This window comes from Manduca sexta, chromosome 17 (assembly GCF_014839805.1).
Source record: "Manduca sexta isolate Smith_Timp_Sample1 chromosome 17, JHU_Msex_v1.0, whole genome shotgun sequence".
Classification (NCBI taxonomy): Eukaryota; Metazoa; Arthropoda; class Insecta; order Lepidoptera; family Sphingidae; genus Manduca; species Manduca sexta.
Genome location: NC_051131.1, coordinates 7,419,646 through 7,447,192, shown reverse-complemented (window position 1 = coordinate 7,447,192; position 27,547 = coordinate 7,419,646). Strand labels below are relative to the sequence as shown.

The following is a 27,547-nucleotide window of genomic DNA, read 5'->3' as shown; positions in this document are numbered from 1 at the left end:
CTACAACAACGAATAAATATGAAAGGTTAAATACTTTCGTCAATAGTTTCTTACTAGTCAAGAAACAAAAATTAATTCATATACCTGCACATTTCCTAATACCATCAATAGCAACGCAACGTGCACCAGCCGGACAATCCCTGTTGAATCGACACTCTTGTGCTTTGTGACATCCTTCTGTATACGGGTCCCCGACAGTTCCCGTTGGGCAAGAGCATATTGCACGATCTTTGGTATTTTTACATTCTGCGTCCTTAGCACAAGCTTTAGATGCACACCAGTTGATTTCAGTACAGATTCTTAAAGGATCTCCGGTAAAGCCAGGTTGACATGAGCACATATGTTTATGTTTCTCAGAGGAACAAATAGTGTTTTCTCCGCAATCATTTTCTACTAAACATGCAATTTTACACGTGTTCTTTTCACACAATTTATCATCGGAACAATCATTGTCATTGTCGCATTCCTTCCTTTTACATCCTTTAAGCGGATCACCAAAGAATCCTTCAACACAGAAACACGAGGCCTCGTGATTTTTACCGACACAGCTTGCTTGTCTACCACATGGATGTCTTTCACACACTTTAACACATTGTGGTATTCCATTTCTACCTAAAGAGCAGCGTTCATCGTCAAGACAATCGTCATTTGAGGAACAGTGTATTTCTTTTGAACAAATTCTATTAAGACAGAACTGAAAATCTGGGCAAGTATCATTCAAGCGGCACGTTACTCGGCAGGTTCCCTGGATACATACTTGGTCACTTAAGCAATCACGCGAATTTTTACAAACACCTAAAAAAGACATTGTATAGATTAGATAAACGTTATAGGTTTCATTATAATAATATGAATTAAAAAGTACAAAATTCAAGAAAGGAATAAGACTTGTACACTCACTGGCGCAAACGTTTTCGATACATTTAGTTCCAGATGAACACTTGCTGTCATCGGTGCAGTACTGGATCGGAACACATCCTAGAACTGGATCTCCAGAAAATCCGGGTGAACAGGAGCATTGGCCAATATGACTCTTAGAAGTACAATCAGCATTCTTTCCACAGGCTTTAGGGATACTACATGGATTTTTGCATCTATTGTTAACACACGCCTCTTCTGTCGGACAATCGCTGTCTTTCGTGCACTCAAATTTACTACATTTATCATATGGGTCACCTTGACTATCTGGTTGGCATTCACAAATAGATTTGTGATTCGCCACAACACATTCAGCATTTTCGCCACACGGAGAATTTTTTTCACATGGATTGATACAATAATTATTTAGGCATTTAGTTTTATCAGAGCAGTCCTCATCCGAGAAGCATTCTCCGGGTAGACGACAGTTGCCAGTATTTGCCTCTAATATTGTTCCATTTATACAATCGCATCTATAGGACCCTTTAGTATTTAAGCATTTTGCATTTAATGGGCACGGGTTATTCAGACATTCATTTATGTCTCCACATATGTTCTTATTTAATTGGTATCCTACTGGACAGGAACAAGATGCTTTATGATTTACTATTTTGCAAGTGCCTCCCTGACAGGCAGACTCTTCACATTTATCTGAACATTTATTTTTCTTAGTATTGCAATATTTATCCGCGCTACAATCTGAATCTTCAACACATTCGACTTTGAAACAACCAATCTTTTTATCAAATGGATTTCCTAGATAACCCTTATTGCAATTGCAAGCTGCTCGATGTTTGAAAACGGTACATACGGCATTTAATCCGCAGATATCAGTCTGACACGGATTTGAACATTTTCCTTTTATACACGACAGTGAATCTTCACATTGGTTATCCCCTCTGCATTGATTAGGCAATAAACATCCAGTCATGTAAGGATCACCGACAGCTCCTACAGGGCACACACATTTATAGGAACCAAAATTATCAACACATTGTGCTGATGGATGACACGGATTAGTCAGACATTCGTTTATGTTAATACACTCGTCTTGAGTTAGATCGAAGCCTTTCAAACAATTACATTTACCCGAGACGCATTGTTGATTGTTAAGACAATCAGAATCCAAATTGCATCCATGTAGACAAATGCCTGAACTACAATGTTCTCCATGTAAGCAATTAGTGCTAGTGTGACAAATTTTATGGCATTTATTATCATTACATTTTTCGCCAATAGCACATCCTGAGTTATCTTGACAAGGTACTTGACATAAGAATCCTATACACATATGATCAGGAGGACATTCCGATGTTTTAGTACATGAGGTTGGACGTCTAACACAACCTTGTTGAGGCGTAGGTGCACCTTGGAAACCAAGGGGACACTCGCATGTCATGTTATGATTTTTTCTTGAACAAATTGCATTTGGGCCACATGCTCTAGAAGATAAACAAGGATTAATGCACTTATTATTGACACATGCTTCTTCACTAGGACAGTCATTATTACTTCTGCATCCAATTAAGCAATGGCCTTCTACACAAGCTTGCCCGATTGCACATTGTGTATGTTTACTGCATTCGGTTGTACAGACATTCTTGACACATGAATCACCAGATTCACACTGGCTTGAATTCATGCACGTTGGGAAACATTGACCTTCATAACAAATGTCTAGACCACAATCGTTGTCTACGTTACATGATAAAATTTTCTTTTTGCAGGCATTATCCTTTACTTTTTCGTATCCTTCAGGGCACATACAAATCGGTTTCCTATTTACCACTTTGCATAAGGAATTAAGTCCGCAAGCTCCATCACAAGGATTTACACAACGATCATTCACACACACTGCTTCTAAAGGACAATCTTGGTCTCCATTGGCACATTCGCCTTGTTTACGACACCCATCGTGTAACGGATCGCCTATAAATCCAGGGGGACATTTACAATCAAAAGTTGATAGCCGAGCTTCACATACAGCGGTAGGATGACAAGGATTCGGGTCACACACCTCAAGTTTTTTGCAACCAACTTCGGGTAATGGATCTGCTCTATATCCATTAGGACATTGACAAATAGTTTTATGATTCTCTGCTATACATACTGCGTTGAGGCCGCAAGAATCCTCCATACAAGCGTTAGAACATGTATGTGTCATACGGTTACATAATTCATGGGTTGAACAGTCCGAATTATAAATGCATGGTACTGATTGACATCCTTTTTCTAAGTCGTTAGGATTACCAGTGAACGGACCAGATGGGCATTGGCATTTGGCAATATGATTATTGGTAACACATATTGCGTTCGGCCCACATGTTATATGCTGGCATGCTGATATACATTTTTTTATATCGCCGACATTTTTACATATTTCATTTTCTCTGCACTGTACATCGTCTGAACATTGGTTTTTATTTATTGGAATACAACCATCACGGTCATTAGGGTTCCCAGCAAATCCATTCAAACATTCACATTGGCTTTTATGATTTCTTGTTATACATACAGAATTTTCCGGACACGTAAATAGTGAACAACTATCTTGACATTTTTTGACACCTAGAGCGTCTTTCTGGCATGATTGATTATCGTTGCAGTTACTATCAGTTTTACAATTTGGAGTTGAAGGTTGTTCGCAATTAGAAGTAACTGGATTCCATAAGAAATTGTCTTTGCATTCACACCGAGCTGTATCAGCCACTACTTTACAAATTTCGTTTGCACTGCACGCTATAGTTGAACATAAATCCAAACATCGTTTAGTGGATCCGTCTACTAACACACAAACTTGAGGTTCATTGCAATCGCTGTTAACATTGCATTCTACTTCTGGATCTCTTTGTGTCAAATGACATCCTGTTTTAATATCGGTAGGTTTTCCTATGTATCCCTCTGCGCATATGCAATGAGCTTGATGGTTAGCACCAATGCATAGAGTGTTTGGTCCACATTGAAGTTTACTGCACGAATCAACACATTTACGATTATTTTTAGCTATTTGGAAACAAATTTCCGAGTCCTTGCAGTCTCCATCCACCAAACAAGTACCGTCAGGAACGCATCCGGTCTGAAGATCTTTAGGATTTCCAGTATGTCCTGGAAGACAATGGCAATCTCCTTCTTGACAGATAGATTTAGGACCACAGGTAATTTTTTGACATATATCAATACATTTAGTTTTTTCACAAATATAGCCATCAGGACACGTGGCATTGTGTGTGCAAGTACAGATATTTCCATCAATACATTTTGAAACAGAAACTTGTGAACACAATTCATAAGGATTGCCAACATATCTACTTTTGCATATGCAACTAAACCCGCCTGGCGTATTTATACACACTGCATTTTCACCACAGGGACTATTAGTACATTCGTCAATATCTGTGCACTGTATGTTAGGATTTCCTATGTAACCTGGAGGGCACAAGCATTCTACATGTGATTTTGTTTGTTGACAGACAGCATTACGACCGCAAGTTGCAGTGGCACATGTTATTTGTCTACGTGGCAAACATTTTATATAGGGATTTCCAGTAAATGCTTTATTACATCTACAAATGTTGTTCTGTCCGTAGACACAGTGTGCATTTAGACCACATTCTGGTTCACAAGCCGGAGGAGCTACAGCTGTAATAAAATAACTTTATTCTTAATATGTTCAAAAACAAACTTTTTCACAAACTAGACAATAGGTGTATATGTTTACTTACGTGGCATACACAACAAATCCGGATTACCGACGAAGAAAGCGTTGCAAACACATCTTCCAGTTTCTTCAACACATGACGCCCCAACACCACATACAACTCCATCGCAACGTTGGCGACAACGTCCCGAAACACACGTCAGATTTTCTTCACAAGGTATACCAGGTCCACAAACATCTCTACTGCATGCTCCACCAGGGAATGGATTACCAATCAATCCTTCAGGGCAAATACATGTAGGGCCCGTTTTCGATATTATACATTGAGCACTGGTAGCGCAAGAATAAGTATCACAGCCTAAAATTTAAGAAAAAAATAATGTAATCATATATGGACAGTTATTTTGTATAATTTTAAAGATTCAGAAATAAAATTATCAGAAATTTTAATTTATTTAATTACCGGATATGCATTTTCCGCCTTCAGGTTTAGTGTATCCAGGGTTACAACGGCACCAGGCAGCGTGGTTTTCTACTTCACAAAATGCATTCGGTCCACATGAAACACTGCTGCATGGTGATACGCACGTCCGATTCAAGCATGCTAAAGTATTAGGACATTGATCATCTTTACTACACAATAGTTTTTGCATCGGTTCCTCACCTATGGTACCTGCAAAGTCGATTACATTGCTACAATAATGCACACACTTTATGATAGGGTTATTTTATTCATACGTTAGTTAAGATTTTACTCACATTCTCCTTTATACGGATCCCCGACCATATTTGGTGAACAGTCGCATTGATATCCACCCTTTTTATCGTGACAAATAGCACCGTACCCACATGGTGAACTGTGACATTCGTTCCTGTTGGTGCAACCTGTGTACGGATCTCCTTCATATCCTGTCATACACATACACCTGGGCGGATCACTCGGAGTGCATTTAGCGTTGATGCCACAAGTAAACCGCTCACAAGGGCTTTTGCATTTTTGTCCATCAGAAACGTCTAAATAGAATGGCGGAGGGCACACACATTTACCAGGTTGAATGCACTTCTCATTCGGAAAACAATCTGAGTCACTAATACAACGTTTTTGATTTAGTGCACAATGCCCTGAGATGGGGTCTTTGCTGTAGCCTGGTGGACATTTACATATGAAAGATCCAACAGTATTAACACATTCAGCGCCAAAACCACAAGCTGGTTGTCCAGATGTGCATTCATTGGTGTCTTCACAAGATCCTTCAGTAGTTAATGAGTATCCAGCCGGACAAGCACAGTAGCTCACTCCGTCAGAAATGACAATGCACTCCGCTCCCTTACCGCATTTGTTATCTTTATTACAGCCAGATAAGACACAGTTCCCATCTACCACTTGATACGGCGGTTGACATTGGCAGTTTATATTATCGCACACTTCACATAATTTATAGGGATTTCCACTGTATTCTTGGGGGCATTTACATTCGTAACTTCCTGGTAGATTCTTACATATAGCATTTAACCCGCAAGGGGAACGTCCATGCTGCGTGCATTCATTAATGTCTTCACACAATCCGGTGACTTTATTGCGTGAAAAGCCTTGTGAGCATATACATACATTTTCAGCATCATGTAGTATACATTGTTCACCTTCAGGGCAAGGATTGATAGTACTACATTCTGTAGGCATTTTTCCAGGTATGCAACCATCAACGTATGGATCTCCATTAAAGTTAGCGGGGCACTCGCATTGATAATGCCCTGGTAGATTTTTACAAACAGCTCCCGTACCGCAAGGATTATCGTCGCATTCGTTTATGTCTTGGCATCCAATAGGAGCAGATGGGTTACCCGTAAAGCCACTTCGACATATGCATTGAGCATTTTGGTTATTAAGAAGACATTCTGAATTGCTTCCACATTCCAAAGATTCGCATGGATCTATAACCAAATTATTTGAATAAGTATAAAGAAATGTTGTATTTTATTGAAGTTTCAAAAAAGAAAGGAGCTTTTATTTATTCAAAATTATTTTTTATTTTTGTTTTTCTAATATATATTATAATACACGAAGGAAACACTTTATCCTTTTATAAAAATATTGCTCACACGGAGGAGTGTGAGATTTGGCATAATTAAATATCATATAAAATATTTAAAAAAGAAATAGAATTATATGCATGTGTTACAAATGTATTAAATTTAACGGTCAAATTTCGACTACTGGAGGACTACTGGTATTTATAAACTAATTAATAAATCTGGAAAACTTACGCCTGCATTCATTTCCAACATTAGGATCTGGACAGAAACATCGTTTGTCTGGATTGCACAGCGCATTGCCTGGACAGTCATTGTCATTATTGCAAGTAAATATTTCAGCGCACCGCACGTGCGGGTCTGGGTCTGGTACCGTACTGGAAGGACATTCACAGCTGTATGAGCCATCACGGTTTATGCAGTCGGCTCCCAGACCACATGCACCTTCGATCTGACATTCGTCAATATCTATACATTGCTTGTGCGCGTCCCCGGTATAACCTTCAGGACAATGACAAGTAAAACTTCCAAGAACGTTTGAGCATAGTGCGTTTTTACCGCAACGTCCATTCGGTCCAAGTGATGCATCACATTCATTAATATCTACACATCCTGCTGCTATGTCATTGGGGTCAAAAGTCCAGCCTTCTTCACAAACGCAATATGCTTCAGTTCCATCAGGATTACAGTACGCATGTTCACCGCATTTAACGTCCTCGCATGGAGCTCGACAGGCCACTTGCGGTGGTGAGCCCACGAAACCAATGGCACATTCACAATTATATCCTCCGGCTGTATTTATGCAAATAGAATTTTCCCCACATATACTGCGATTCGTGGAACATTCATCGATATCTATGCATACTGATCCTTTAGCGTCGAAGCCCTCTTTGCAAAAGCATTGATTTTCAATACATTGAGCATTATTAGTACAATCAAAGTTTGATTTACATAAGGTGGTGACATCAACCTGAAAATGAACGGTTCAATAATTCCTCACGTATACGTAAGTTCATTAACATAATGCATCAAACATTACCTGTTCGCAAGCAATTTGTGGGTCTGGTTTAGCTCTGTATCCCTGCGGGCAGATACAGTTATATCCTGGTACGGCGTTCTCGCAAATGGCATGTGTTCCACAAGGCCGTTCAAGTGTCTGACATTCGTCAACCTCCTGACAGCCTTCCGGCGCGCGCGCATCTCCAGTGTATTCTGGTTTACACGTGCACACGAAGCTTCCGGCAGTATTGATACAAATTGCGTGTGCGCTGCATAGAGTCTCGCTATTCTTACATTCATCCACGTCTGGTATAACAAATAAGGCACGTCTAATTACAACTGCCGCGTATGCTTACAAACAAACATACACACCCAGTAAATACGCCGACAGCCACTACGAAGAAGTAGAAGAAAGACACATACACAACTGAAGTATGGGTGTTAGAGAAATCAACTAAAATGATGAAACTGAAGGATAACCATAGTATATGTATATCCACAGCCTGCCGGAATACAAAGAGACCAAATTCGTCGCAGTCATTTGTTGCCGACGATACAGGTGCACACTGATGCTGAAATGTTTTTAAGTTCATCTAGAAAATTTTGAATGTCATGATCGGTTATGTTAGTAGAAGCGTGAGACTACCGAATGTCCACAGACGGTAGTACATGGCGCAGGTCAGTCGCGAACCATTCACAGAATTAGATTTCAAAAAGCGTTAGTCCACAAAGGACGTTAAGTGGTAGCGTTCGGTACACCCATTGGCGTATCGATCCATGGCTTACCAGTACACTGTACGTCGGGATTCCCTTCAAAACCTGGTGGACAGACACATCGGTATGCTCCGGGAAGGTTCTCGCATAAAGCATCGCGGCCGCAGGTGACGCGCGAGCACTCGTCGTTGTCGTGACACGCAACGCGCGGGTCTCCCTCGTAGCCAGGAGGGCAGCTGCACTCGTATCCGCCCTCGACATTGCGACACACTGCTCCCGTGCCGCAAACACCGTCGTTCGCGCACTCATCGATGTCAACACACTGTGAAAATAGCTTTAACTAAGGACATACACCAATTACAGCGACATAATATTATAATAAACAGTAATAGTCAACTACGACACTGAACCCCATAGGTCTATTGTAAAATATTTAAACGTAATTGATGAAATATTTGGGAAACACAAACTGTTGTTGAATTAATAGTACGGTACTTATAAAAAAAATTATACTTACACCGTCAAAAGCATTTCCAGTGTAACCAGCCTGACAAGAACATGTGTAATTTCCTGGATTGTTCTGGCATAGAGCGTTAGATCCACAGGCACCAGGTCGGCGGCATTCATCGATATCTACAATAATAAATTGTTTTCATATATTGTAAGCAACATCGGATAACTGATTTTTAATTAAGTACATAAATATTATAGCCTATTAACGTATATAATATAGCATGACGTATATTATGGTTACAGCGATCTTTTCTATTTACTTCTCTCTTTATTTAACTTAACAAAAAATACATAACATTACCTCAATATATGCGTTAATGTGGACAACCTTATATTATCTGACACATGGGTGAAATCTAATCATAGTAATTGTTACCTCGGCATTCCTCCTCGCCATCGCCTTCGAAGCCCCGGTTGCACTTGCAAATGAAATGAGCAGGCAGATTACAACATTCTGCATTTTCAACGCAACGTGACGATATCGCTGGGTCTTCGCATTCATTTATGTCTGTGCAATAAATTACAAAAATATTTCTGATTAGTTTATCCTTGTATAGTAAATTAACTTCATCGTATTTGAAGGTAAGTACAGTGCAGTACAAAATATCGACTAACGAGAAACATTAGTCCAGCAAGAAACTATTCGTTTATTAGATACACTAACGTACAGGCTCGTCTTGGCACCAATTCGTTCAAGTGATTCACTATAATACGAATAAAAATGTCGTCAATACAAACCTTTGCAAGTGAAACCATCGCCTTCATAGCCAGGGAAGCACGAACATTGAAAGCTGCCAACTGTGTTCGTACAATGTGCAAAAACATCACATGGTCTGTCTTTACACTCATTTATATCTGTCAACAAAATAAAAATGTTATATCGCTAATATATTATGATGTATAACTCAATCAATAAATAATCACTATAAAATACCTGGCTCCTGGCAATTACAACCGCCGAAACCGTCGTTGCAATGGCACACTCCGTTTAAACAAGCACCGTTTATACACTGGGCGCCATCCTCTTTGGTACAATCATCTAAAATAAACAATACATAGCATTTACAATAGCTTTGATTAAAAGTAAATGTTAAATACTTCATAAATTAGTAATATATTACAAATACCTGTGCATTTTAACTCTGTTCGGAGCTCGTCGGATGCTTTGTAACAGTCCGACACACCGTCGCACAATTTTGATAATTCATATAACTGTAATATTTGTGTTGACTCGTTTACTTGACAGCCAAAATAACCGTCTTCTAAATTTAAGAAAAATACTTCTCGTTTTATTCCTAAACCTATTCCATATTGGCTTTGTGTCGCTACCTGTAATACAAAACATATGAAGTGTTCAAAATATATTTATGAAGCAAACGCATTATTTTTAAACGCTGCCAAATATTTCAAAGTCAGTGTAATACAACATGTGATCTGATATTGCATCAGAATAAACAATCGCAGATTAGTATTATCTGTGCAATCGATAAACCCTAAGCCCTAGCCATAAGGCATTTTAGGAATTTGTTATGTATTTAATACAGACGAAAACTTAATGTTCGTAAATAAAACTAAAATAAATGTAAGACGGTGCTAAGTGAGCGTAAAATTTTACGCATGATTTATTCTAGGTATAGTCACAATTTAGTTTTTGTGGCAACACATATATAAATAATGTTGCTTAAGTACTTTTTTTTACATAATTATTTGGTTCTTATAATAATTATTTCTATTACTTACATTTGTCGTTGTGACTAAGAGCGTCCAAACGACGAGCGGTAAGGTGTCTAGATGCATGTTCTCTGCAACAAAATAAAAAAAAAACTTTTCACTCCATACACGGTATATTTATATGACTCCGACTCCACTTCATAACCGAAAGATGTTGTAGGCATACTTTAAAGAAACTAAATTAAAGTATTATTAAATATCCCGTTTGTGTTTGTTCGATTTTGAACAGACCGACATAATTGTATCGACTATCGAAGAATAGTTGATTAAGTGTTGCCAATCGATACTCTGTCTATGGGCAAATTACAAATGAGGAAATTTATAAAAATGCTTGCATGGTTGGATGCATGTTAGACGTAAACACAGAAACCGCTGAACGGACTTTGACAAAGACTATGTCTTATATTAGCACATAGGCAAATTTTTATTGAGATAATTTGTTACTGTAGGAAATATTTATTTATTTATTTTATTTAAACACTTTATTGTACATCAACACCGTAGGGAAAAATAAATATACAACAAAGATGATGAAACAACAGGAAGTACAAATATTAAGATATTTTATTATGATTTTTCAAATAAATCTGCTAACGTTGTACAAATAGTGCTACTGATCGCTTCATGGATGTAGGGATTTTTGAAAGCGCAAAACACTTTATATGCGGACAAAGCCGCGAGCAACACCTACTGTACTATAAAAAAACACATAAAGATAGATGAGATGCTGGGGAGGAAACTACAGTACGGCGTGATATGTATGCCAATGACTAACAAACACCTTGAATAGTGCAAGTAACACTTCTTTACATAAATACATAAACTGGTATAAATTTATTAATTTTATATAGAAACGATTTTACATTTAGAAAAAATTATCAATCGGGTTAATTTTAAAGAACATGAGTAACTTGACATGTATTAATTCAACCAAGATACAATTTGATAGAGTTTATTATAATTATTTACTTTTAATTATAATTCAGTGATCTTGCGAGTCGCAAATAATAAAGTAAATTCGTATTAATTGAAGCACCACCCGATTGGATTAGCTTCGATCGGGTGCGATTTTGCACTTCCAGAAATAATATTATAATAGACACAAGTATTGCTAGATTTGAAAATCCTAAAAGATCTCTATTATACACTGCAGTAAAACTAAGAACCTCTTTAAATAAAACTGAAATCCTTTTAATGCAAGGTCTATAGCTATGTTCTCTTTTTAAAAACGTTTGTCAGAGGTACCTTTGGCATAAGAATTATTTGAAGTACCTAAGCTTTAACCTTCTGACGGTAGATTTAAAGCTCCAAAAATATTAAATCTCATTTACTTAAAATCAAAGTTTTATTACTTTAAACTTAGTTACACTAGTTTACAAGTATAAATCGGATGGCAAAGATTTAAACCGCTATTTCCAATACGTTTTATGGTATTTTAATAAACATTAACATATTTATTAAAACCTACTTATATCGATGAACGATTATACTAATATATTTGTGCATATTTTCATAAAATCGTATTCAAAATTTGTTTAAAACAATAAGAAAAAATCTCAACTTTGCTTTAAATAATGACGACGACAAAGTCGAAGGCTGCGCTGCGAGGTCGAGCTACTGTGTGAATGGTACGTATTTCATCGATTCTGCTCGCAACGTCAATACTGTTGTTGACAAATTAGCAACAGGCTGTACGTAATGCATATACCGTATTATGCCCGAATATTATTACTATTTCTACCATAAACACCGCTTATACCTACATAGACGTAGCAAAAAAATTATTAACTTACAAAAGAACTATATAATACTCATCTTCGCCAAGGTTAATAAGTTGCTATAACCGGCATCAATTTATTTTTTACGTTTCAAAGTCAGTCTGAGTTCATAGTATAAGTATTTGTCTAATATTATTAATTTTTCTATCATTATGGTCACGCCATGCACCAAGGTGAGGTGACTAATGTATTTTAATTTTAATTCATGCCTAAAGATCTTTTGCAACTCATTATAATTAATTAAATATCTATATATCTTCTATTGCATAAAATTAAATGGTAGAAATAAAGTTATTCACTGAGTAATTTTGATCTAAGTACATAACGTATCTACATGTTATTAAATATATTAAATTAGCGACTACGTCGTCTTCTAAAATATACTGTTATGGCGTTTGATGAAAAAACTCCTGATGCACTTACTATCGTGAATGTAAATGTTTTCCATTATGACGTCAATAAGTAAAAAATAAACCGCACGCCGTTTGTAGCGGGTAACACTCAACATTAGTTATGTATGTAGCCGTGTATAGTGTAACGAAACAACACGTAACACCGCAAGCCAAGCTAAGAACCGCCAGTCACACCGCATCCCAGGCGTTATTTGCAACAGCCAGACTCTGCTTTTAGACGAGACGCTTCGATAAAGTTTTATTGCAGACGGGACGGGTATAAGGGTGGCCTTGCGTTCGCTTTGAGATATGCCGACATCGTCCATAACTCAGCGCGCACTATCACGCATCATTACACATAATAGATTTACATTTCTCCATATTATAAAGCCATTTCAAGTTATAATCCTACATAATGAAAGCTGAACTTAAAAAATAACATCTCCAAAATTGCAAAATAGTTTTTCTATATAACGTCGGTGAAAATTTCAAATGTCGTAGTGGACAAACGTCGATTTTACAAGATAGCCAAAAAACAATCTGCGTAAAAGCTCTATTTTGAAATAAACTCCCACGTGATTCTCTATTAGTAATTTTCTGTGATAAAATATTTGTGAAATAACATAATGAAAGGCCCAAAAAAACTATAATTGGGAGCTCATAATATTGTATAATAAAGGTTCCAGGTGAACAATAGAACAAATTTTTTATTTTAGTAAATAAAGTCCCGATGTAAATCATATTACTCCCTTCCTTTATATCTATTGAACGCGTTAATGGATCATCTTTTATGTCAGTGTCAAGTTGGTGGTGATCTCAATCACAGCCTGCCGCGAGGTCTTTTCTTGTGGTTGTACATATACGCCGCAGTAGCCTATGTTCGCCTGTCATGCCCCAAAAGTAGGTCCAATCAGTACAAATTGTCAATAATTACCTGTAAGATATTTTAATTTTACGAAATACTAAGAATTATTGCATATATCACCCGTAGCTATTTATGTGATTTAAAGATTGCCTTTTTTATTACAAGTAATTAATAAACAGATGTTATCCTTATACGCAGGTGGCAACTATAACATAATGACTGTTTAAGCAGGTAACGTTACGAGTTACTGCTCATCCGCTCGATAAAATTCAATTTAAACCTAACAAATATTTTTTTAATTCGTCTGTCTACTTTAAATCCACTATTGATCAGATTTAATGTATTTTTTTTATATAAATATACCTGTGTTGGACAAAGGGTAAACATGAAATAAAACTATAATCAAAAGTATCAACTAGTTATTTTAAAAAAAATCATTTACTAATTGTCTTATTGACATTTTCCAATTCGATCAGTTGTGTGATTCAGTGACGTCCTATACGATATCTAGTGGTTCATCAAGGTCATTAGCCTCGCCATAACTGCGATTATATGTAACGAAGTGTTGCGAAGGAATTATGTCTTTATAAAGTTATTGGATACACTTTAAGGATTGTTTTTTGTTATGCAATATTTTTTTTATATTATATTTTCGCACACTATGAACAATGAACATATATCTAAATTATTCCGAAAACATTTAACAAATTTATATTGTGTAGGGACCTAGTGTTTTGTAATATCTATAACGTAACTTATTAAATGCAAAAATATATATTTTTAATTTTCGTTTCTTAAATATCACAATTATTACATTTACTGTACTTTTTACCGTAATGACACTTGCAACCGTCAGAACAGTATCAATTTCATACATAACTTTATCAAGTCCTAGCTCATATTTTTATAGAAATTAACTTACAGGGCAAAAATAAAATCAAATAAATAATATATATGACTTACTTACACTTAAAGATGATATAATAATAATAGTATAGTAGCGCTAATAGCCGCGTGATAAATTCGTAATTATTCAAATCGCGTGTACGAATCCTTACGTGTTTTCTGAATTCGCATGCAATAGGCAGAACAAAGTAAGGTGGCAACACGGCTGTATTTCATTCTGTTAACTATTTAAACTATATCGCTTGGCTGGGAACAAACATGTTGAATTTAACAGCAAATACGAAATATAGGAGTTTATTATATAAACATTCGTGCTTGGACCCCATTGAATTACTGTAGACAGTCAGTGCTAAAATTTCAACTATAAGGTTTAGGTAGCCTTTCCGTCAGATATGTGTTAGGTTAGCAACGAATATACTATGTGAAAGTCACCACTACGAATTAAACTTATTTAGCTCTAATGGCAAGGAGTTCAACGAAACTTAATAATATAGAAGTGTGAATTATATTATATTTGTATAATCAAATGAAGAATACACAATTATATTCTGGTTCCGCTCTTCCCCGGATTTCTTCCTTCGCATCACACATCTTTCACGATATACTACGTATGTAATATAGCTTTCGAATAAAGAGACACACAATTTTATATCTTGGTTTTCACGTCGCTCACTGTTTAGCTACCTCGAGCCGATCAGATCTTTAAACTGGAGAGTTTCTCTATTGGAGAATAGATCTAACTTTATGATTCCGGCAGATGTATACCCACGCTCTATTTGGATTTATTGACGTGTATCTTTTTTAAATCATGGTTTCGGAGTTTTTAGCTTAAACGGAAATTGCAACTCCATCCGTTTATTGTTTTACTTAAATTGATAGTTTTCGAAATCTATAAAGGCTGTACTTTAAAATAATATAGTCAGGGGTATGCAAGTTTTCGGTATCACATAAGTTGTTTAGATAACAGAAATGTTAGTTTCAATGTTTGCAGTCCTTGACATCGTAAAGTTGTCGTGACAAATAGTTACACTTTATTGTTAACAACACTAACCCATTCCTAACAATAGGTATTTCAAAATGTGTTATGTATTGTTATTTTACCGCATTTTTAACTTATTTGTAATTATACATAGCAAGTATATATGGTTAAACTGAAAAAATAACGTGGTAAAGTCGTAAAGAGATCGAACTCAATCATAAAAAAGTGGTGTGTTAATATTTTTAATTTGACCGACGTTGTGTAAGCCAGTTTTATATTCACAACTACCCAAGTAATTAAATTCACAAGTGTAGTAAAACCAGTCCTATCTCTGAGGACACATAAAGCATATTTTAGAACGCCTTATTTAAAAGGGAACATTTTATTTCCAAGTTTAAATACGTGGTTTCGAGAAACTAGCATCTTCTCGTACTTCTTCTTCTTCGAGTCGTAATGCCGAAATAATAGTAGACAAGAAGTGTTGTGTAGTTATACTATATTGGTCGCATGTAAAGTCATTTTATCTACAACTAATTTATTATTAACCTGTTTAAATATGATAAGATTTTCCCTTTTGCCAGTCCCAGCTCTAACAGTCAACCCCATACATGCACGTACTCACTCCAGTGTTGTATTTTCAAGACTCGCACCAATTACTACTTAGGCAGTCTTACTCGTCTGTGTCCCACTATGAGACCTAACAAATGTTCTTGTAATACAGTTTCTACTTCATAAAACTGATCCATGTTTTACATAGATAATGTTAAGATTCATTTATATACGATATAATGTAAGAATATTATATGGCTTGCAATCACCGACATATATATATTACCGTATCTATGGTCTTTACAAGGTTTTAGATTGTCTGTCTTTGTTTTTAAAACGAACACGGAAAGTGACTCCTCTGCACCTAATAGCCAGTAGAGTAGGTAGAAATAAAGCGTCTACTGACATAATTATATTTGCGTGTTTGAAACCGAATATACACAGGCTAATTCCGGAACGCGGCATACTTATGTAGGCCACTATGAGGGGTTTATACTATGTGTACGTTGGTCGCTATGCGAGCGGATACAAATATCATACCATCACTAAATAAGTACGCAATATTTGTTTACGTATAAAAAATATATTGATTTGATGAATGAAGTTATACTCCACAACTACCTTCTTTCACTATCATACAATGACGACGCAACAATGCAGAAAAAAAATAAATCAATATTGGCAAGTTTTTGGCACGCACTCGTAAAACAGCATAACCGGCACACGGTAGAGACCTTACGTCAATTTACGAACGGTGCGGTTTGGCGTGAACGAATGTGGTATTAAATCGGGCGTAAAATGTGTCCGCGAGTCCGTGCGAGCTTGTGCCATTCACTTTCACGTCACGTTCGTTCGCCGCGCCGCGCCGCGCCGCCACGCCACCACGCCACCGCGCTCGCGCTCCTGCGGAAAGTAGGCTGCAAACAATGCCCCTACGCCAGTTTCTCTCTTGAGAAATGATTTCCCATTAATTATTGTGTATCGCATCTTATCAAAGCCGGCTATCCAATATGAATATAGCACAATTCAATTAATACTCGTGTGATGTGTCACAACTGATTCTGCGCATCTAAGTGCCATATCGAAAATCAAATCGTCCATGAAATTATGTAACTTAGATCACTCTAAGTTTACAAAAAATATAAAAGAAAATAAAAAATAATTGTACGAAATATTTATTCTACTAATATCTATCAAAAACCATCTACTTCATATTGTCTGTTAATAACTATGTACATAAATCATTTACGTATTTATTTTCATTGCAAAAATAGTTTCAAAACGCTAGTAAATTCATGTTACACTAAAATTTGAGAAACAATGCGTACGTGACTAATATCTGCTCGCGTCTTTGCCTCAAAGGAAATATTTGCTTTGTAAATTTGTACGGTAGCCATTGTCCAGTCAAGCTCAATATTAAATATCGTTGTATAATCAACGCCATCACACACGGCTGACGATAAAGTTGACAATCGCTAATTATAGAACAGCGAGCGTCGAACCATTCCAACAAATAGCGTTTTCCAATGTGTACTACTCACAGCAGAACTAAGCGTATTATCACGGGAACTCTAAAGTTAGCGTCGTAACGAGCGTTCGTTAAAGTGATGTTTTGATTAAGTGCTTTTCATTGACCAACTCCAAAATCGCGTCGCCTAAACTGTTAGTGCGCATAATTTGTTCAGCAGTATGTACGCTTCAGTATAACCCAACCCGGTGCTTTTGACAACGCTAATACGCGTCTCTATGACATTTTTTGTTAGACTAAACCAACTCGCATCAATTAATAGTCAATATCTTTTAAATATTATGCGTAAACAACATCCACAAAAATCCGTCATTAGGGAAGTCAAGGCCCTATGAATAATTTATAAGCGTGCAACATTTGGGCGCTTCAAAATTATTCCAACAAGTGTTACACATTTACATATTAATTTACCCGGAAACGAAATTCAGTTCGTTCTAATGATCACAAAAATGCAATTTATTCTGCAGTGCGGTCCTCCATTGTGGTATTATTAGCTTCAAAGTGTAGATCGCTTACTCATTACGCGGAAGGTCAAAGAGTCGAGAAAAAAATAACATTGTCCTAATTAAGTACTTAAAAATTATTACATCCATTGTAAAACAATACATATTGCTCAAGTTAATTATAATTAATTGTAGCGTCTAGTGAACTACAACCGTCCTTGTTCATTTCAAATAAATGCAGTTTCATTCGTTATTGTCTATACCATAATTTGTGACGTAGAAATCCCTAAGCATTAGTCATAGAAACTTCGACAGATAAACGTATGATTTACGCAAGAAGCAGACGCTAACAGAACTGGTTTTGGTAAAGATTCGTCTCGTGGCAACGGTCTTCAAAGATAAATGTCTATATGGTAAATGTCTAAAGTTATTCAAAGTTATAGATATAAAATTCTTTACATGTTAAGTCAATTTTTCGTCTCTCATTATACGCGGATTTAGGTAGATATATAAAATTAAGAATTCCCACCTTTATTAACTCTACAAGGCCAACAGTAGTTTTTTAGTCAGAGCACAGTCGAAGCAACTACGGATGTTTGACGCAAAGTAACGTCTAATAAGAAACGTGATTGTTTTGCTTAAAATATAATTTCCTGCAAGTGATTTCATAGTAGAGATATTTTCCCGCATGATTCATAAATCATACATGATAAAATATCTACCAAACACGTTTCCGCTTCTTTAGAATCTCTATGTAATTAAAACTTAAGAAATATACTTTATACTAGTAAGATTATATTTATCATTTGTAAATGCTTTAAATTAGACCACCATACAATAGAAAGTATTACATAATCTTATATTGAGGAATTTAGTATTATATCAGAATGCCTAATGTTGTAATAAAGTTTTTAATGGACACTCACTCTAACCTACCCTACAAGAAAAGTGTAAAAAACTTGACTTTTACAACTACTTCATGAACAAGCTGACTCGGCCGAGGCAATAACCAATTTTCCACAGAGACAGCCTTTCTAATAAGCATTGCAAGAAGGCTAACAAAATCCTTCTTTTACCACCATCTCTTTTACTTTTAAGTAATAGTGTAGTCAACAAATCGTAGGATAATCGTGGGTGTTCATCGGCAGCAATGATTAACTATATGGTTGCCTGCCCGTTTATTTAGCCAACTTCTGTAACAACAACTCAATATTTGCTTTGGGTAATATTCGTTTTTTTATTTATATAGATTGTTTTGCCACTAACTCGTTTCATACGAGTTACTAAAAGTCATATAAGAAATGTAATGATATATTTCAGTAACTTGAACAATGGCTGAGTAGTAGGTAGGATGGAATCCTTCTACGGGATTCTAGTACCGCGATTAAAAAAGATGCGCGCGATTAAAGAAAGAATGTCCAATAGCTTAGTTAGAGCCAAGTGAAAAAATATTTAATCAATAAATTAATGTCTTTGCTAAAGTTTTATTATAAATAGTTACAAACGACCGAGTCTAATCACAGCTAACCGCAACACAGTTCTAGATACTTTCAACATAAATCTAACGTTGTACCTGTTTCGATTAGCTAAGTAAATCATACAGCTATACAACGTAAACATAACTTATATCGCAAATGACATTGCGTCGGTGAGAACCAGTTTTTTTACAAGTGAAAGACGAGATGACCAGGTCGGTCGCCTGATGGAAAGCGCCACGCTTGCTCCTAAATAGTAACTACACCACCCTGAATTATGAATAAAAAAATACTGCATCGCGCTGCACTGTATTCGCCATCTTGAGACATTGAATATTAAGTAAGTCTCATAGATGGTTATTATAGTAGCTTCATTGTTTCCTACACCGGAACATAACTGTGGTGGCAAGTTATTGCTTGGCAACAGGTTTAGACAAAGCGGTGAAACCTACCTAACGACACGGACCTCTGTATACACGAGACTTGCATAGCAAAATTTGGTATTACATGATATTAAAGAACTAATTAAAGTACTGTTTTAAGATGCTATTTGTCATGATATATGCTAACGTGGTTGAATGTTAGATGCGAAGCGATCGAGAACAATCGCAATGTTTTACGGTATACTCTGTTGGATCTCGATAGTTGAGTACAAAATTGCATTGATATTACAGATAATAATCGATTGTAGTGAGTGGCGGGCGTATCGCGAACGGTAACAGTAGTAACTCTAGCGGTAAAACACAACTGTTTCAACAACACCAGTTGTTGTTCACCAAACCTATTGAAAACAACACGATTATTAAATCTCTGATTCGGTTATGGAATGTAAAGTGGGTCAGACATGTTACATCTTAAAGTTTGGAAACATAGTAAAAAAATTAAACAGTATCTATTTCATTCATCAATCATTCAGCTTTATTTTATAATTTCATAAATCAGGCACTAAAGAGTACACTAATTATGTAAAAAATTATAAGCCCGTGTAATTTTACTGCAAAAATAAATAAATCATAGATGTTTTGATTAGAAAATAGCTCAAATAAAAAATTCTAAAAAGAGTCTCTACTAAACAGTTTTGTCAGTATGATGGTCGACTTAACGTGTTACCTTAAAGGTAAATGTCTCGTCAAGAACGGAGTAAAGGTCATATCAAAGGCTATCCTGTCATATATTTTAAGTGATCACAGAGATTACCGAAGGCTAAACAATATCGCTAATGGAAATAATGAAGAAGACTTCCTGATTACAGCTAAGACTGATAATAATCAATTATGTATGTTTATACCGCAACTAATCATTAAAACCTAGACAAGTATTTATACACACATAATTCAATTTCTTACACGTATCCTTCATTAAAATATTGAGATGCAATTTTTCATTTAAATATAAACACAAAAGCGAAAGCATGTAAAACTATAAAATTTTATTTATTACAATGAACTTTAACACCACATTGGAATCCTATAATTGTTTGCGTTCTTCTTCGGTGTAGAGATAAATAAAATAAATTGTAATACCTTCAAGCTGATTAAGTAATAACAATCAAATAACTAAATAGGTATGGAATATTTACATAGATATAAACAGTATACGAGTATATCGTCCAAACTGAAAGTTATAAGGTGGGTTTTTCTAAAGCAATATTTAAAATCTATTTATAGCAGCGCACTTGGAGCCAATGAAATCATCATGTATAATTGAATAAATAATATGTATAATGATTAGGAGTGGAGTTATTCACTTTACATACTCGGTATAATAAAATGAATGGCTAAAAGCAAGTGATCAAGAATTTTATGGTTATTTTTTGTCTATTACTCAAAGTAGCTCTGAAATTGAAAAGAATTAGGAAAATGCGAATGAATTATCTTTTTCTTACTCATATTTTTAGACGCATTTGAATTATTGTACATTCTCATGCATTTTATTTATCCTATTTTTCTTCATGAAATAAAGTTTATAGTATATATTTGATGTAACTAAATAAATCTAATAATCCTAGTTATATCATTTAAATATAACATGACATATTCAGAATATTTTACATACAATAGGAATGTAGTATGCAAATGAAATCTTTGAATACGTCTTTTATAAGCGAGACAGACGTAAAGTTTAGGTCAAATACATACTTTGTATATTACGTGATGATGTGTCATATGTACAATGTACCGATAGCATCTATTAAAGGTGAAAAGTGAGCGGTTAGCGCGAGTGCGTGTTCCGGTGTGGACGGCGGACGGCGACGGCGCGGGTACCGCACGGGCTGTGCTGAGAATATTAAGTGACCCTGCCGTGGACGCCGCGTCGGTGCCAATGCTGGCCGAGACGCACTACCCACCAAGTAGAACGACCGCTACAGGCCTTACACACAACAACAGTTTCTAAAACAATCAGTTTACAACACGATTTATATGAAATAACCAAACAATGTGAACCGTAGTTCATTAAATCCGTAGGAGTTTTTATTACTACAAACTTATCATAAAACAAACTTGCAAAAATTAAGATTGATCCTAATTTTTTTGCGACCAATTCAAAAAAATAATTATACACATGCACATAAATACACGCTTTCATATAAGTAACAGTCGTATCTACATTTCCGGGTGGCATCGGTTGACGACATGTACTCCTATTAAGTATTTTATAATGGCTTCGTCGTTCGGTAATGCCACTGCGTCCTGAGAACAAACGGATAGAGCCATCTTTGATTTGTGACTCTTATAAAGTACACATTTCTCACATGCAATGGAAGATTGATGGTTTGTTGCGTGAGAATATGGGATGACATGGGACTTCATTATAGTGATATTACGGAATGACATAACGGTCGTGCGCCGGGCGCCCACGGCCGCGACGACAGCTGTGCGGTGCGCCCGATGCCCGAGCGCTATCCCGCGCTATATGGCCGCCACCTGTCACTCATTTGCCGCAAATGTCACATTATCTACATCAATAATGATGGATTTCTCGATTTAAGAGATGTACGTATCCGCGTATTGAAATATTCTTAACTTTATTCCTACACATGACAAAGTTTAAGTAAACCTAAGAATAATTTAGCCTTGCCCCTATATGTACGGACATTTTTTTTTTTGTGAATTAATGAACTATTATCTATAATTATCTGTCTACACGAGCAATAACCATGAACAATGTATCACTACTTTTTAACTGACTTCTTTTCAAAGATAGGCGGTTTCAATAACATAGTCAAACAGTATCTGACTTTATTTAACTAAACAAAACCATTCTAAAGCATTTCACATCTAAACATTATATACCATGCTTAAAAATAAAAAATAGTGTCATCTCTATTTTTAGTCGTGTCGTCAGCTTGGCGAGCTATGGACTAGGTTTACCACTTTATGAACCTTGACATATGTTGAAGGTGTCGCAATAAACTGAATATAAGATTAAGGGAAGAAAAAAATAAAAATTGTTTTTTATGATTGTTCTATTTTGAACTAGAGACTATAAAATTTTTGCGTCAAAATAGAATAACATCGCAATTTATCAACAGTTCACTGAATCGTATTGATGAGGTCCTTGTCCAATATGTGAGTAGTTCTGGTTGATATCGTGCGAATAAAAACAACGCAATGAATAACGTATATTTCGAAATGTTCTAAAAACTTCTTATTCACAATACCCGCTTGTGGGAACGGATTGCATTAAGAACAAAGAGGCCTTGAAAAAGGCGCTACGCTTGGGTGCAGCTTCGTCTACTTGGGCCGAGCCTATCTTCAACAATGGTCCACCACAACGTTTGATACAGTACGTTAACTGCTAATGAACTTTGAAACACCAGCGTAACCATTACACTGCACTAAGCAAAAAACCAATTGCGCCTTAAGACTAAGACAGTAAAGTACTAAATTACTTTTATCTCTGCTTATATTCTTACACGTTATTAGGGTTAGTAAAGTACTGAAGACGTATAAATGTGTTTATAAGACTATTTAATAATTGAGATGTGTGATAAACACTGCTCGATAATATTGTTTTTTATCCTTGGAATAGGCTCCCGTATCTTCATGATTGCAAACCATCTCGATTTTTTTACCCGTTCAATGGTAATCAGGGTTTTTCCGACGATAAAACAATAGTCAGCAAAGGAAAAGGATACTCAGTCGAAGTGAAGAATTCTTAAATGAATATTCACGTGCGGTAAACTGCGACCAAGGCTAACGACCATGTTATTTGTGTCACAGTGATTTTAGCGCCTAAACTATGTAACGTTACTTGAGCAATAGTGTCTGTGAATATATTTAGCGCCCACATCAACACATACTCATCGCTCTGTCAATAACAAGCACACCCACACTTCACTGTAAGTGAGAGTTGAATGGTGATTTTTTTATTATATTTTTTCTAATTATGTAAGTATTTAGGCTAGTGAAACCAAAACGTATCGGATAAACAAGATTGCCTTCGTGTATGCAACTGGTAGACAGTATGATATAGATTCTTTGTTTGAATTCTTGTCGTTGCAACCAGTACCTGCGCTACTAAGCTAAATCTATTTTGGACTCTAGTTAACCACAGCTGCATTACGAATTGAAATTGTGCACAATATTTGCCCAAATACAACATGTAAATGTGTGTACAAATTCAATTATTCATATAATGGCCTCCACATGAAATAAGTGTCAATAAACCAGTACAGTTACAATAACTGTCAACTCCTTTAATGTACTGAAACAGCTTTAATTAAAAAAGCATGACTCATATCAATATAACACTTTTGAGTTTACTAAAATTAACAAACAAAAAACACACATCACGACTTTATCCCCGATAGGCGTTATGTCCCATGATGTTAATGGGGGGTGAAGCTATGGTCACAAATTTCAGACACTGAGCTGATGCTAAGCAAAAAACCCAATATCACTTTACCCGATCCTGGATTCGAACCCGGATCTCCAAAGCGGTGTTCATACTGCACGCGTAATATAGATGCGTCACCGAGACAATCTACTCTACATAATTATTGGATTTTTTTTTAAAGTAGATAAACAAAACATTATAAAACTTGTTAGGATTCCTGTAGTCTATATTATTTCCTATTGTCAGTTTAATCGAATTGTATTGTGTTCCATATCAAGCCAAATAAAAAAATAAGTAGATGGTTCACTCGCTCTGTGCCCGTCGAAAGATTAAACCAAAATACTATATATTTATTTAAATTACTAGATTTAGATAATAAGATTTTTGCAAGGACCCTTACTGTATTGATGATTTCTCTGAAAATAGTATGCTATTAGTTGACGACAATTAGTTCCAAAAATATTCTTATACATAAGTGTAGTTTTAATGCGTTGACTTTCCTTAATTTCTTGTAGAAAATCTATTTTGCTACCAAAATATAAATTTGGCCAATTTTTTTTTTTTAATATTTAACGGTTGATAATTTCTAATTTCCTAACCTAATTATAATGATTTAATACAACTACAATTCAAATTCCGAAATCATAGCATATTTACTATATTGGTTTAACAATTTATAACTAATGCGGTAAAATGGAACTGAGGTATTACAGTTGTACCTTAAAATGAGTTTAAACAACCGTAATACGGGGATTCTCCAGACGTGACCAAACGTATGCACAAACATAGGTTGCCCAAGGCAAACCTAGATCTAGTATTGTTCTTGGAAGCGTTAGTAGTACGTAGTATTCTTTTAGCATATTTTTATTGCGCTCATACTTCCTTACAAATACTGATAGATTTACACAGGAAGAATTATTTTTATGCGACTAGTGTAATCAAGAACATTCAGTACAGGCCAGTATGATGACAAGTCAAAATCTGTAATAAAAGGATTTCAACCCGGATCTAAGAACATTAAAATATTCCATAGGTATAATTATCCAGTGAAAGAATTTCTCATTGTTTAAAATTCTCATTATCTGAAGTAATTTAAAATGATTTCAAAAATTGCAACCATTTTAAGTCTTTGGCTTCATTTTTTGGTCATTTCCATAAGACAATAAGAGAAATGGCGCTCGTCCGCCTAAACTGGATCTCCTTCACAAGCTTTGAAGGGCAAATATTTATGAGCAACTTGCTTTCAACCAATTTTTAACCTGAGTTTGTTGATTTAAGTGCTAGTTCGCCTTCTTTGGAATGGTCCGGTCGGTTTAAAATTCGTGAACCAGATCAAAGCAAAATAAAAGAAATACTAAAAAGTTTTCTTTAAGCCAACAAAGTTATTTTACTTTTAGATTTTATTTTACAGGTTCAGCATTCCAGTTTTTTCTAGAGATTGAGACGGTTTTGTCTACATAATGAATAGACCGGCTGGGCCGGGGTGACTTTAGTATCTTGCAGAAAACAACTTACGTTAATACTATTGGGTTTTATATCGCAGACATGTATGCCCTCTCCCTTCCCAATTCCTCCCACTTCTCCTTAAAGTTAAAAATGCACCCACAACTCCTCTAAATGTGGGTAATAATTGCTAATACTGAATTAACCATCAAATGATCATCTGTTCTTTTGCTTATCTTATGCTTTACAATACTTAATGACTAATACTTCAGGTATTTAACTGTACTTATGTAAATTAAAATATTACCTAGGTCTAAGTAGCAGACAGTCTTATCTCGCAGAGCAAGTTTCGATATAGTGTGTCTTTACGTAACGGCTCCTTTCAGTTGGACTGTATAGCGCTGGTTACATTCGTAAAGGTTTTAAGTATTCAGAATGTATAACATTCATATAAGAGCTGTTAGTTCTGTGTGAGGTAGAGACTTACTTTAAAAGTTGTGATTGTAAGCGGCTGACGTGAATTATAATATACAGTTTCGTGCGTGTGTTATTAACATTATTGGTTCTGTAATTATTTCATAAAAAATATTTCTCCTGATATTATGTTAAAATTGTCAATAAATGTATATATTATATATTTAAGACATGACATTATACATAAATAAAGAAGTAACTAGTTTAATGAAATTAGATAAAAACAACATAACTATATAGTATGTAGAGATACGCCTTTATTAAATAAACTTAAGCATTTTAAACAAAATTGTACCTTATATTCTAATATTTCCTTGCAAATTAGTCTATCTATAAGCTAGAATTATGGTATCAAATGCGGGCGATTTGGAAATTAATGCTATAAGAATGAGATCAGAATAGAGTGTGATGCAAGTAAGAGCCGGACTGCGGGCCATGTCGGGTGATGCCGCAACATGCATCGTTACAGCTTAACTCAAGTAAAATTCCAACCTTGAGATCATCGGTGAGTGCGGGAGCGGTGATGTGCGGGGCTCATTCCTCCCGATGTAGACAATTCGCCTTCCCTCGCCGTCAGGCGAACAGCCGCTGGGCAAGTCGTGCAACTCGCAACACACCGCCGACAGTAATACTTGTTAGCGATACACTTTTGGATTGTATAGCTAAAAACACACCATCACTTTACACTACACCTACACTCCAGGGATCGGAGTGAACCGTTCGTTTAACGGGCACTCAAACGACAATTGGAGTAGCGACGACGTCGGTCGAATTAGAATGTACGACCGAGATGTTGGTCGGACAATGACTGAACGCGGTGTCGTAGGCTTCGGCGCTGGCGCAGGTTGCGCTACGTCGCCCCGTCCCGCGCTCTTTGCCGCCGCCTCCGCCGCCCCGCAACTTACCTTGCAAGTCGCAACTGCCCCGCTATCCCACTCACCGCCGCCGGTCGCTCGACTCACCGTGCTGCCGTTGCAACATCTCTCTCTCTCACTCTTGGACGCGTTTCCCAGTGGCCGAGCTTTAGCAACTCCAGTTTAACCTACACAAAAATCGCAAGGGCGAATGTAGGACCTCCAACATGTTTACCCTTCTGCAAAAACAGCGCCGTATATGGATTTAGGGATTTGTAATGTAAACAATATCATGGAAGGGTTTATGAGGATACGTTTACTTACTTCGGTTGCGTCCGCTGTTCAACTTAGCTCTTTAACTATAATATTATTATTTTTTTACCAACTCTTCTAATAATTTTATTTCCAATAAAAATCTAATTCGATGATAATTCGTTATTTGTATGAGAATTCACGTA

At 36.1% G+C, this 27,547-nt stretch overlaps 1 protein-coding gene across 1 annotated transcript in view; it reads right to left on the bottom strand.

Moving 5' to 3' along the window:
- Positions 1-27,073, bottom strand: part of LOC119189562 (fibrillin-1-like) — a gene marked incomplete at its 3' end in the record, with an annotated part of 40,691 nt that extends 13,618 nt beyond the window's left edge. The window contains 15 exon segments of the mRNA XM_037439603.1: positions 85-795; positions 901-4,557; positions 4,641-4,934; positions 5,040-5,249; positions 5,336-6,508; positions 6,842-7,577; positions 7,647-7,912; positions 8,393-8,642; positions 8,838-8,953; positions 9,210-9,341; positions 9,572-9,688; positions 9,768-9,872; positions 9,961-10,162; positions 10,574-10,635; positions 26,728-27,073. Of these exon segments, the coding sequence (XP_037295500.1) occupies positions 85-795; positions 901-4,557; positions 4,641-4,934; positions 5,040-5,249; positions 5,336-6,508; positions 6,842-7,577; positions 7,647-7,912; positions 8,393-8,642; positions 8,838-8,953; positions 9,210-9,341; positions 9,572-9,688; positions 9,768-9,872; positions 9,961-10,162; positions 10,574-10,630 (8,026 nt within the window).
- Positions 27,074-27,547: the final 474 nt, after the last annotated feature.